General features: G+C 38.5%; 1 protein-coding gene across 1 annotated transcript in view; it reads right to left on the bottom strand.

The window, feature by feature from the left end:
* LOC101628073 (cytosolic beta-glucosidase) overlaps positions 1–14,742 on the bottom strand; it is an 89,366-nt gene that overhangs the window by 59,562 nt on the left and 15,062 nt on the right. The window contains exon 2 of the mRNA XM_012724085.1: positions 2,492–2,719. Within this exon, the coding sequence (XP_012579539.1) occupies positions 2,492–2,719 (228 nt within the window). The remainder of the gene's footprint in view (positions 1–2,491; positions 2,720–14,742) is intronic.

Consider the following 14,742-nt stretch of genomic DNA (forward strand, 5'->3'; position numbering starts at 1 on the left):
AAACTGAGGCACCTAGCAAGGCCCAGGAGAGAGTTTTTCCTGGAATAAAGGAAGATTATAGAAGAGGAATGTTTTATGTTAAGGCTTAATAGGAAGACAGACAATAAATGATTATAATCAGGTGTTAAGAAAAGTTCCTTCCAGGCAGCAGGAAGAATTTAATTCCTATACGTGTGGAATCCTGCCGACCATAGTGTGGGTTATGTGCTAAGCCAATTGAATACAGTAGAATTTCATCTTATAATGCTTTGTGTGTCAAGACTAAGTCAAATAAAACCCAGAATGATATATGAAAGAGTGTAGGTTGTACATAGAGACTGACAATGGCCAAAAAAAAAAAAAATTATCTGGTTTTGTTTTGAGCAGGAGGTGATGCGATTATGGAAGTATGACTTGAGCAAAGCTTCAGAAAGTCCATTGTGGCATTTTGTGCAAAGAATTAAAGGACAGGGAAAGAGTGAAAGGAGGTGGATCCATCAAGGGTATATCAAAGTATCACTGATGATAACGATTAACACCTAAATGAGGACAGGGCAGAGAGGAGGATCAGGAGCACAGGAATTAAAGAGCCCAGCATTATACGGGTCATATTTGACAATAAATGTGATGTAATAACAAAGAAAAAACTCAAAGATAGCTTGGTTTATAGTTCCTTACCTCATATTCAAAGACAAAAAATAAAACCAGCCAGTGATGTCAACAAACTATCGACAACAACTATTCACAGAATCTGATGTCGATAGAGCCAAGCAGTGAACCTGCAGTCCTGAGAGTCCCTTCCCAGGGGACCTATGTAAAGGCCCCAGGTAACACCATGAATTGCAGGTTCAACTCACAACCCAGCAATTACCGCACCTTATGGGAATGAGCATTGCAAGGGTGCAGGTCTACCTAGGAATTGTCATCACAGGTTGTTCTTACTACAGAGGAAACCAGCTGACATACTCAGAAAGAGCCCATAGGTAGCCACGAAAGCTCGTGGGTCTGGAAACAACACTGAGGTGCACAGGCATCTCGGTGAGCGACGTCTCACTGGACCCTAAATTTACATCTTAGTTTCTTCCTGTTTCATCCGTTGCAGACTTTCAAGTAGTGTGATATCTTTTCCAGGTTAAATTGCTCTTTAAGGTTCTTATTTATTTATTTATTTATGCATACAGAACTGGGGTGCAGGCCAGAGGCTCAGGGGCAGTGAGTGGATTCACCAGGAACAGAGTGGGGAGCAGAATAGGCAGATCGACGAAGTACACTGCTGAGGGGAGCAGCGGGCGGGTCAGGAGAGGTCTGCCGCACCATGTGGTCACCTCCGGGGCAGGCGGGGATTGAACTCATGCGGAAACGGCTTTAGATTCTCAGTGCTGTGCTTTAACCCGCTGCGCCACCAGGGAGGGCCTCATTGAGGTTCTTTTTAAAGGAGCCAGAATGCTCGAGAGCAAGGTGGCTACAAAACGTTTCCTGTAAAAATCGGATATTTCAGTCTTTGCAAATGATACGGTTTCTGCGTCAACTACTCAAATTGACCATTGTGGAAAAGTAACTGCAGACAACACATAATGCATGGGTGTGGCTGTGTTGTGCTAAAAATTTACTTACAATCAGCCAAATGTGGCCTTCAGGCCATGGTTTGCCAAGGCTGTGTGGGCCGTACTAGTTAACGTGTAGGCGTCAATTTCAGATACACCATTGACAAAATATCTGGATTTGACCAGGAGTTTCTGTAAAATGTCTAATCATGCCTTGCTCATTGCTTTGTGGGAATTAGAGAAAATGTATTTAAAATCCCTTTTAAAGAACAGTGTTCACGTGGGCCACTATTTGTTTTAATTTCAAGGCATAATCTGAGTAATAGTTAATCTTTATTGAAGGCTTCTAGGAGCTATCAGCTATCATGTACAGCACTTCACAATGATTATTTCATTTAATTTTCCAACAACTCTCTGAAGAAGAAACATGCATAGAGTCTCTTTCCACTCCTCCAGAAACTGAGGCACCTAGCAAGGCCCAGGAGAGAGTAAGTGTCAAACACTTGTCCAGAGCAGGCAGATGCCAGAGGCTTTGCTGCTGGCCTCTAGGTTGTGTAAATGGCTCCATTTATTCAATTCAATTAAAATACTAGAATATTTTCAAGTCCTAAAGAGTTTTCAGGACTCTTCACAGTGCAACACCACTGCAAAAAACTCAGTACACAACTTTTGGAAATTCATCAGCAGGTTCACACTCCAATAACTTCATACATAAGTAAAACATTTATACTAACCCTCTACCTGCCCACCTATTTCCCTACCCCACCCCCCTTTCCAACCGAGGTCTCCAGCTAAGGGAAACAGAACTATTGGTAAAAATACAAACATTTCAAAAAATTGATCCCATCATCACCCTAAACACCTGCCAATTTCAAGCTACATTGTTAAGCATCCTGGATTAATTATGCCAAACCAAAGCAATAACCTTGAATGAAAGTTGCAACCTTCTATTTTTAAGAAACACTTGCCTTTCTGGTTGATGAAACCTGTCGTCCCATCAGGTAACAGACGTGACCAGGAAAGAGAGAAGCGGTAATGAGTCAATCCAAGCTGTTTGATACATTTCAAATCTTCCTCCCACAGAGTGTAGCTGCCACAAGCCACATCACCAGTCTGGTTCTTGAAAACTCTCTCTCCTCCCTGATGGGTGAATGTGTCCCAGACACTAGGGCCTTTTCCATCCATATCCCAGCCTCCTGAGAAAAAGAAGAAAATGGAGTGGTTACCCTCTAAACATCAAGAGGCATATGTGGAATGTAAATATTTGTCGCCAAAAGAACATACCTCATTAACTCAACATACCATATTTATAACCTTAAAATATGCCTTTAAAATAACATGCATGAGCAGGTTACGTGTTTAGCTGCCCTTGATCCCTGAAACTGACTGGTGGCAAATGAAAAATTATTGCATAGTGCTGCTGCATCGCCAACTTTCATGGCTCATTATCTGACTGTCTCCCAGCTGGTAAACACAGGCAAGTCCCAGCTTATGAATGTCTTAGTTGAAAACATTCCTTGTAAACGTTTCTCCTGGCCGTGACTCACATGCCTTGTCCTTGATGTACATGATGAAATCTTGGGATCTTATCATTAGCCCTCTACAGTCAAACCATATTCTGTAGTGATAGCATGAAGCTGATGGTTCAGTCAGGTATGATAAGGAGAACACTAGTTCCTGCCATGGCTGATACATGGGTGTCACTGGTTGTCACTGGTTATGGGGGAGATTTCTTCATGAGATTATACTAACACAGGCCTCCCTGGTGGCACAGGGGTTAAGTCTCAGCACTATCAAGCTATCGAGCTACCACCAGCCACTGCAGCATGACTTCGATCCCCGGCCAGGAAGCTGACTTATATGGCGCAGCAGACCTCTCCTGTTTCGCCCACTGTGCCCCTCAGCAGTGGACTTCACTGATTTGCCTGTTCTGTTCCCCACTCTGTCTCTGGTGAATCCTCTCACTGTCCCTGCACCTCTGACTTGTACCCCAGTTCTGTATGCATAAATAAATAAATCTTTTTTAAAAAATTATACTAACAAATTATCAAATATGTTATTTGAAGTATATACATATATATTTATATTTATATTTAATGATAGTGCAAATATGCACACAATGTGGGCAGAATAACATAATCAAGTTCCACATGCTTCCGAATTTTTACCTTTTGCCAAGATTGTTTCATCTGTACCTCACCCACATTTCTGCTTTTATCTGTAAGCATTTTAGAATTCTCTCTGACAGACCACTTTTTTTTAAGATTTATTTATTTATGCATATAAGAACTGATGTGCAGGCCAGAGGTGTTGGGGAGTAAGAGGATTCACCAGAGACAGAGTGGGGAGCAGAACAGGCTGACTGACCAAGTACACTGCTTAAGGCAGCAGCAGGTGGGTCAGGAGAGGTCTGCCACACCATGTGGGTCTCCTCTCCCACAGAGGATCTAACTTGTGATTCAGTGGCTGTGGATAGCCTCACAGTGCTGTGCTTTAACTCACTGCACCACAGGGAAGGTCCGACAGACCATTTTATAGCTGTGATAAAAAAAAATACAGTTAACATAAAATTTCCACCTTAACCACTTTTACATGTACAGCTCATGACATGAAATATGCTTGTGTCGTGTGTGATCATCTCCACGGCCATCTCCAAACTCATCATTCTGGCAAAACCAAAACTCCGTAATAATTTAGCAAAGACTTCCCATTCCTTCTGCACTGGATAACGAACGCGTAATTCCTTGAATAGTGGACATAAATAGATAAATTGTGCCTGGCAGTCAAGAAAGTGGTAAGAGAGAACAGAAAGTGGATAAATGGGTAAATCCTCATCTTTCACAATAAGAAGAAAATGAATAATTCCCAAACATGAAAAATATCAAGAACTAATGATATAAGCATGTTGTTGAAGATAAAGGAGTCAATGTCAAGAGCACAAATTGAATGAATAAAAAGAGGATTCCTCCAGGGAAGGGAACATGAGGAGACCCAATGATTGATGGGTCAGTTTTGCTTTGATTCTTTAAATTATTTTATAATATTAAATTTAAGTAGTAGCATGAAAGTAAAGTGCACATAGTCACAGACAAAATAAAGACATTACTAGATTTGAATATAATCTAAACAAACTCTTAAAATATCAAACAATAATAGTGCTTTTTCGTAAGAATTAAAAAGAACAAATCTATAGAACTAAAATCCCAGACCAAAAAATAAAAAACAACATATAAGCAAAAGGATGAGAAATCAAATTTAAAATGTTCTCGAGTTTTCAGTTGGTTTACAAAAAGGCTAAAGATATTGATTAACATTTCACCTTGTATACTTTGTATTCAAGTCAAAATTTCTAGAGTAAGCACTTAAAGAAAAAAATGAAATTTATAGTTTTAAAGAAGAGTACAAAACCTCTATAGCAATAGAATGTGGTTCTATTCTAAATGTGTATATATAAGTACCTTGCAATATTATAATGAAGCAACTGCCCTATTATCCCCATAAACAAATAAAGGCAGTAAGAAATCAAGGCGTTAATTAACCTACTACATACTAAGGCTAAGGATCCAAAGTCAACAGTTCAGTTTCTATCCTCTTAACCATTATTAAGTGGGGGAAACTAAATAAAATAAGAGAACAAGAAAATCAGCGGAAAAATAAGAATAGCAAAAACAAGATGGTGGTACAAAATACACATAATCATATATGAGAAATAATAGATCATTATACTATAGCAATGTATGTCAATGGACTAAATGCTTCAGATAAAAAACAGATTTTCAAACTATATTTAAGTCCAGTGTTATGTTATTTCTAAATATCACCTAATACAGAAGAATATAGAAACCTTAAGAGTCAAAATATGGAAAAAGAAAATCTGTGTCCCTGTCTCCTCCCATTGTGGGGGACCCTCACTAGAGACGACCTGGGTAGTGACTGTATAACGACAACCTAGGTCTAACTGTGAATGCACCTAGGAATCTGGTCTCAAACTATGTGAAGCCAAAATTGATACAACTAAAAACACAGTTGACAAATCTACCTCTATAATGGGAAATTTTAATTGAGTTCTATCAAACATTAAAAAAAAAAAAAACTCAACAAACATTTCCCTTTAAAATATATTCCAGAAAGTGCAAAAGAATTCCTCAACTCATTTTATGTTTCTAGACTACTGTTGATAACAAACCTTCTTTAAGCAATAAGAAAAAGAGAATAGGGATGGCAGATGTTAATAAGCTTGATCTAATGGATATAATGACATTGCACAATAATGAATGGCACAATTAAGGATATACATTCTTTTCAAGCAGACAAAAACATTATGAAAGTTGAATGTAAGTTTATCCATAAGTAAAATCTCCATAAATTTCAAAGTGTTGGAGAATTGCAAATGACAATCTAATCAATAATATGAGAATTCATTAACTAAAGAGCATTAGAGAGCCCTCCCTAGTGGTGCAATGAGTTAAAGCACAACACTGAAGCTATCTGCAGCCACTGCAGCACAAGTTCAGCCCCTGGCCAGGGAGGTTACCCACGTGGTGTGGCAGATCTCTCCTGACTCACCTGCTGATCCCTCAGCAGTATATTTTAGTAGCTCTGCCTGTTCTGCTCCCCATTCTATCTCTGGTAAATCCTCTTACCCCCACACCTCTAGCCTGTACCCCAGTTCTTGTGTGCATATATAAATAAATATTTTTTTAAAACAGTTATATTTTCTCATAAACAAATTGCCATGCCAGTTGATTTGACAATCGAGTTCTAACAGATATCTAAAAGACAAAATTAACACACTCATCATGCAATATAGAGAAACAAACAATGGGCTAGGAAAACCAAACCTTCCCCCCTCCGCAAAAAAAAAAAAAAAAAAGAATCTGACTATAAAATGGAGAAACCCATAGGAGTTGAGAGAAGGTGAAGAGTAGTGAGGAGATTCAGTAAACAATGGTGAAGGACTCGGTTCGTTGAGGGTAGGTGAGGGGGGTAGCAAACATCTGAAGAGGTGTGAACCTGTACTACTGAAATGTATAGTGTTATAAAGCAGTCTTACCCAATAAAAATAAAAACAATGCAGTATTGACTTCACAACACGTGTAAGCATTATATGTATGACAAGTCACCCAAAGCCAGAAAGGGAGAAATGGTTGAGCTCTATTTTAAGAGTTGTGGGTAATTCCTGAAGGGTATATTACCACTTGAGGTGGCTGTGGGATATTAAATAATGTCTACTACAAATCTAAAAGGAAGCACTGAAACAACAAGACAAAGAGTTATATAGTTAATAAACCAGCAAAGAATATGTAATGCAATCACAAAAAAATTAATCTGAGAAAGAGGGAAAAGAGTATAAAAGACTGATGGAACAAATAGAAAGCAAATAGCATGACTAAAGGTCAAAGATTATTAGATTAGATAAAAACACTAAGCTCAGCTATCTGCAGCCTACAAGAACCTGACTTTAATAGAAAGACGCCAGAAGGTTAAAAGTGATAGGATGAAAAAGAGGCAGCATGCTAACACCAATTAAAGAAAACTAGAGTAGCTATATTAATATCAATGAAGATTTCAGAGCAGTATTACCTGGTAGGAGAAAAATCATTTCATATTATTAAATGGGTCAATTTATCAAGAGGACTTATAATCTGAAATGTTTATGAACCTATTAACAAGTCCAAAATATATACAGCAAAAATTGATAGAACTGCAAAAAAAAAAAAAGAGAGAGAGAGAGAGAGAAATTCAGTTATATTTGGGTATCTCAATTGAAAAGGCCACACAAGTGTAAAAAAAAGAGAGAGAGAGAGACAAAAAGACAAAAGAAGTGAAGAGTTCCTTCACGGGAGAAACACATGGCTAGTAAGCATTTTATTAAATGCAAGAGATCATTAAAAATCTGGGAACTGCAAATGAAAACCACAATGAGATATTTTTCTACACCCACACAATTGGCACGCATTTGAAAGCTGGGCAAGATCAAGCTTAAAGAAGTACATATTTGCAGAGCTGCAGCACGGCAGGTATGTTTATCCACTGCCAGTAGGAAAATAATATGAAGCATCTAGGAAATTTGAAGAAGTGCATTTACCGAAATGTGGGTTCCTGTGCATGGTTACTAGCTGGCCACTCATGGGCAACCCTGTCCTATCTGCTCTCTGCAAATCCCAGCAGAACATTCCTTGACAACCTACAGAGAATAGCCAGTATCGTGAGGCAGCCCGATCACCTTGGCCACGGTTGACTTGACTATGTGACTATCTCCACGGTGGTCTCGGAATAACTCTGCCTTGGTAACATCATACCTAGTTGACACAAATGTCTCTTGACGTATGGTCACAATTTCCCTTTCCTAGCCCTGGTAAAACTGTCCCCCATTCCTTTCCCACCCTCTAGACCTCATTCCTCATACACATGTCACATGATCAGCTTTTACTAGCCTGGGAGCTTTCAATAAATGGCACAAACACTTCTGCGAGTAGCAGAGTGTCGCCTTGCAAACTCGCCCTAAGGCTGCTGCAGCCCTCACTACATGCCCACCGCAAAGTGGCAACAAAGTTCCTGTTGTAATTTCACAACCCAGAAATACTCTTACCACCACATACTCTGCTCCTCTAAATGTAGACCCAGAGACCCATGGCCATGCTTGCAATCGCAATGATAACAACAACTCACACTGGAAACACACTAGATTTCCTCTGTCAGGGCAATGAATCGATGAGGAAATGAAGTAAATAATAATCGTATGATGAAAGAGTGTGCAAGAGTGAGTGTTACTGAAGGACATCTATTCAGATCGACATGTTCAATCAATCAAATACACTATTGAGAGAGGACAAGTTACAAAAGATCCACCTGATATACTTCCATATATATGTACCAATATATATGTTCAAAGCATGTGAAACTAATCAATTGTTTAGCTAGGTGCTGTTCTCACATGCTTTTCCATAAGGAAAAGCAAACAACTGATGAATGCAAAATTCATTAGTGCATCTCTCTAGGCAGAAGAGTAAGGCAGACAATATTGGAAAGGAGTTCTAGAAAAGTGGTTTGTGGGTATCATTTTTATACTATATATAAGATATAAATATTGTCATGTCTATTTTTTAACAAAACCGATCCTTTTTTCCTGATGTGCTCAACATAAAGTAGGAATCATGATGTTTGCTGTCTCGTTGCTTCACAGAGATTTGTAAGAGTTTCTTCATGTTTGCAAATTGCAAAATGTCTCCATTTAAAGAAGAAATGTGACTAAAAATTCAAGCCATTCCCTTTACACGTTATAATTAATTTGGTGTAATGGCAGAAGAGAATTTATGGTGAACACTTATTTAGAATGCTAAATACAATTATTTTATGGAAAACTTTGAGGTTGGCAAAAGTTTGCTGATTGAGAAGCTTTTCCAGCTGAAACTAGTCTGGAAGGGACAGGGGCCCAAAGTGGCCAGGAAACCAAAGGCTACATGGAAATGCCTTTCCGGATCTTGTCACAGTGGATGGAATACTCCAGAAGTAATACTCCAAGAAAAGAAAAGGAAAAAAATCTGATAAAGTATCTGATGTGTTTAAACATGTCAAGAAGCAATTTACATTTCTGGCAGACAGTGTTGGGGTGAATTAGTGAAAGAATTAATGAAGAGAAAGCCAGCAACAACAAAGACAATTATTAACTCTCAGACAAAACAAAAACTAGAGGAGAAAAAAAATTACAGGGCATGTGATGGTTGAATGGACCCCGCTTTCCTATCAAACCAAGATATTAAAACTGAATGATGAAACAAAATGTGTTTAGTAGCCAAATTGGAAAAATGGAGAAAGAAACACCACTTTGTGACTGTGATGCTATAGAAAGCTAAAGACAACAGCAATTCCTCTTACAGAACAGGCGGAGACTGATATTTTCAACTAGAACATCAAATGATCACCATATGTATGTGTTTGCTACTTGGAAACATAGACCTAAGTACTAGGAAGAGACAATGGAAAGGCCCAGAAGTGCTAGCCATTGGGTAAGTAAATAAGTAGAGAAGAGTGACAGCTGTGTCCTTCTTGGTTCTGGGGTATTAATAACTCCTGTAGTATGATCTGAGTTTTGGAAATAAGACCATATTGCACAGTCTAGGAGAAAATTAGACATTCAGTTAGGAAAATACTCAAATGAAGAGAATGTGTATGGCCTGAATTTGTGATGACTGATCCACCGCTAGGCAGGACAGCAGAGACAAGAGCTGGAGAGAAGGAGATTGTGCTTTCAGCAGTCCCAGCAACAGATTAGCAGGGGAGGAGAGTCAGTGGCTGTGCCGATCATACACAACCATCTGAAAACGTCAGAGCAGATACCCACAGCTCCTCCACTGAGAAACGCTAATCCAGATGGGGAGCAGAGAAAAGAAGAATATAATGAGGGAGGAAAGCTAGAAAGGGGAAGCAAAGGTACATGGTTGCATTAGAAATAGAAATAGAAATATTAGAATAACGAGAAATATAAAATAATAACATGCAAGAAAGAAGTTGAAACATGTTGGTAATTATAAAGCCTATAAATCTGTTAAGTAGTCTTGTGTGAGCAATAGTAAAAGTTAAGAGGAAAAGTATATTCATAAAAAATAAAGTTTAGCAATTGTAATATTATAGAAAAGTGAATGCAAAAGAGAAACATGAAATGTGACAAACTGCAGCACTGCTATGAATAAAAGTTACAGCTCATAAAACTAGATACTAATCATTTTTGTGTATCAAGCAATAGTTTTTAAATATACAAGAAAAACCCTGCCATAAATGTAAGGCTATTTTGGAAAAATCCATTAAAACAGTCAGTGATTCTCTCAGAAACTGACAAAGAGAATTTGATTAGCATATTTTCTGTTTATTCTCTCACAGACACATGTCCACATATTCATATAGGTAGATATGTTTGTATGTGCACATATGCTTAGGACGCACACACAAGACAAGCAGAGATTGGTACTCAGTGGAAAATTATTGTCAAGCATCCTTACAGTATTCACAAGAATTAGATTTCAAACAGGCAATTTCCTGACAATTAGAAGAAAGGAAGGAAGAAGAGATGGAGGAAGGAGAGAGGGAGGAGCAGAGGTAAGGAAAGAGATTTTTCCAACAAAAGTCTGAATCAGCATATCTAGCTGAATTTTTTAATTCATTTTAAACCCTTATGAGATACAACTCATTTCTGTGAGAATTGACCCATATCAACAGGATGAGAGACAACAGGTGTGTTGCTGAAGGAGTGGGAATGCAAACTGGTATTGTTTCCTCTATGGGAAACAATACAGAGGCCTCTCCACATATTAACATAGATTTACCATATGCTCCAGTAATCCTACTTCTAGATATCTATCCAAAGGACCCAAAAACACTAATTTGAAGGACGTGCACACTCCTATGTTGTCTGCAGCACCGTTTACAAGACACCTTATCTTCCAATAACTCTAGGAGATTTAACCTTATAAATCAGATTTGGAATTCCAACTATTCCATCGATGATCCCAAATACCAAAATGATACAGTGTTGTGTAAATGAAAGTGGCCATATGGATCAGCCAGGATCTCAGCAGGAACAGAGGGCACTCAAGCTGGAAAATGGAGAACATTTGCTAACGGGACAATTTGCGATGGTGTGAGCAGGGCTTGGGGAAAGCTGCAAGGATGGTGTGGCACCTGGGGACTTGTAATAATCGGGTTAGGGGGGTACAGTGGTTTCCAGAACACATAGAGTAGTGGCTTGGAAGCCTTCTGGCAGGAGTTCTAGAAGGACTAACCAATCCAACAGGAAGGAACCAGATGAATAATAAACACCTGGCTTCTCTCTTCTCACCTAACTCAAGACTATAGTTCAAGCAGATTAATGATCAAGTCCAAGCAGAAGCCCAAGGACCACCATCCAAATAGGTTGGCAACCCACAGATGGCGTAGGCACCTGGCTAAGCACATAACATGTAGAGGAAAGAGGTTTTCTTGACCCACTTAGGGCTCTAGGCTAGGGCTAAATTTTCAACTCACCAAGAGAGACTAATAGGCAAAAAGCATAAACATATACTTAATATAAGCTTCACCTGACATAAGAGCCTTTCTAAGCATTGTACAAAATAGTTAAATCTGAGCATTTTAATGCTGTGTTTTATGACATGGAAATATCTGTAAAGGAATTTGATAGGTCAAGGTGCTTGAAGTAAATAGTAAGTCACTTAGCAAGACCTGCTTGATCAGATCCTTCTCAGAGTTCCTTCTTCTTGAAAGATGAGACAGTCTTTTCCTTGAAGTAAAAAAGGGCATGTTTCTCTTGAGGGTTTATGACTTGGTGGGGTAGTGGAAGGGTGTCACTTCTGCTGTTTTCTTAAACACTTTCTGCTTAAAAGGGGCCCTATTTTGAGTAGTATGTCCTGAGCCTCATCACATATTTCTACCTACTGATATTGTTCCCCTTTAATCTTGAAAAATCTCTGGATCCCTGAGATTAAAGACTTGGAGATTGTAGAGCTAGTACCTGGTGAAAATAAGATTCTACATATTGGCATACATGAACAAAAACTGTGACAATGACTACACATAGTTTCAGTACATATTGTCCAAATGAGAATGATAATAATACACTGTGGAGTACTATGCAGCAATCAAAAAGATAATCTAATGACATTTGTAGCAATATGGATGGAGCTAAAAGAAATTATGTTCAGTGAAATAAGTCAGGAGGAAAGAGCAAAATCAGGTGGTTTCACTTACAGGAAAAATACAGAAGAAAAATAGCATCAGGGAAAAAAAATAAAAACACAACAAAATAGAAATAAACAGACAACTATAGACCAAAGACATTCTACAAGGAGTGTGGGTAGAGAGGCTGGAATGAGGGAGGGAAGAACACAGGTGACTGTAGTGATGGTGCACAGGTGAACTGGTGATAGAAATTCTATGAGAATTACAGCTAAGAAAAGAAATCAAGCATTTTTTAAAAAAAAATATTAACAATGCTATATAATATATATATATAAATATTTATAATAATACCTGGGTCAACTGGTTGGCAGAGTTCATGAGAAAATAGATTGAACACCTTGTGGGAGTTGGTAGATTTAAAACTGAGTCACCTAGGGGCAGTAATTGTTTTTGTGTTTATAAAGAGCTTTTGCAAATTTTTCAGGCTCTGAGGAATGATTCGTTCTTTCTGGAATCCATCTGACTACTCAAAGACTGCAGTCCTGGTTCTCCCTGCAGGACCCACTGAGCACCTGCCATATTGCCTCCCCAGTCCAGAGCCACCCTGACATGTTGGGTGGACACCGTGGTTCCTCTGATTCCTGAATTCAGGGTCACTGGAACCTCTCTGTACCTTGAGAAAGACATTCACTCTGTTCCAGAACTTCAGGGCAGGCAGAAAGGACTCAGGACATAATGTACTCTAAACGCTGTCCCCTAGGGAAGAGAGGGTTTTCAGTGGCCTTTTATCTGTTTCCTTTAAAAAATAACAATAAAGTTCTCCTATTACATAACTCTGAGAAGAGGGATCAAACATCAGTGCTTAAAATGCGAAAGGCGCCCTACATTTAAACCACTGTTGCCAAAAGTAACACCCTTTGCAGCCATTAAATCCATTAACTATTTCCTCCCTGTTAGCTGAAAATTGCACAGAACCCTGCTATTTCTTAATTTGTAACTTCTCAATGACATAATTTGATACATAAAATGTAACCCCAAAACTTGGACTCCTGAGAAACTGCCTGGGCTGATTTCAGAAACAACGAAGTCAGTTTTTATAAAAATTAATTTGATTTGCAGTATTTTCTTGTAACCACCAATCACAGATATTCTGTACACCACAACAAAACAAACACAAACACACACAAAACAAAACAAAACAGGCCCCTAAGTCCAGTCTGTGAGTTGGACCAGGTGAATTGACTCTGCTTGTCCATTAGATACAAGGGTTTGTTTGAAATAATTTCATTTTGACATATATTTTCAAGATTACCTCTATAGATTTGACATTGGTGAAAATGAACTAACAGCATCCTTATTTGACTAATGAAAATCACAGCCTCCAGTTAGTTGAACACAGATATTAGTGCGTAAAGAACTCTGAGCCCTCCAAGGGATGGAACAAGGATTCTTGACAAACTGACCAAATATGGGGTTATATACATCTGCTCATGTCTATATGTGTACATAGATATATACATATACACACACATATATATAATTAAAATATGCACACACACATATATAACTAAAACAATCTCTACAGCTCCCATATACCTATTCACTCTGAATAGCTTATACTCTGAATCTACATCATCATCTGTAAAAAGGGAACAGTTATACAAGAAGTATAGAAGAAGTCTGGTAGCAAATGTAATCAAAATAAAAGCTGGTATTGTTATTGTGATTATTCTCATTATTCCCATGATAACAGGTTTTTTCTATATGTGATTTCTATGTTTGCAAACATCTCATTAGACTTGCTAAGGTATATTTAGATTGTGCATTCTATCCATGCATTTAATGACAGCCTATGTCATAAGACCACACTGCTAGAGCTTTTGTCTTTTAAAAAGTGGCTGTTCAGAATCAATGTATTGCCAAAATTAAAAGCCCAGCTTGAGGTATTACTGAGTCATAGTCCACTGGCTGATAAGAGCAAAGCCCTCCATCCCTATCAACAGGTCTACGCTCGGTGCTGGTGGGTCTGACAGAATCTGTGTGTGATCTAAGCTCTGTCAGACTTGAAATGGTTAATTAGAAGAGGCAGGGGAGTCTGAAATATCACAGCAAGCTCCTCTTGGCCCGCTGTCACGTGTCATGAATTCCTGTGCTGAACCTATTTGGATTAAGCAGTGACCCAATCCAAACAAATTGCTTCTGTGACTCTTATCTCCTATCACCTCTTTATGTCCCAATACATCTGCATTGCGTGGCTCAGTAAGATCCATTAAGTTCTTGGGCAGTGTTTATGACTAATTTTTTTTTTTATTATTTCTTTGAGACTCTGATTTCTCACCATAAAGTAAGAGAAAAGTACTGCGCAGTGAACAAAGCACTTTTTAAAAGAAAGGGGGAAAAGAAGAAGAAGATACACAATGCTAGCCTGGGAATTTTCAGAGCAGCCCTGTGGGTGAGAGACAATCATCTCTTGTATGTTTTAGGTAAAGATATAATTTACCTTTATTTGCAGACACAAAATGCTAAAAAAACATTACTTGCCGTCAAT

This window comes from Condylura cristata, unplaced genomic scaffold (genome assembly GCF_000260355.1).
Source record: "Condylura cristata isolate star-nosed mole 26May11 unplaced genomic scaffold, ConCri1.0 scaffold00012, whole genome shotgun sequence".
Lineage (NCBI taxonomy): Eukaryota > Metazoa > Chordata > Mammalia > Eulipotyphla > Talpidae > Condylura > Condylura cristata.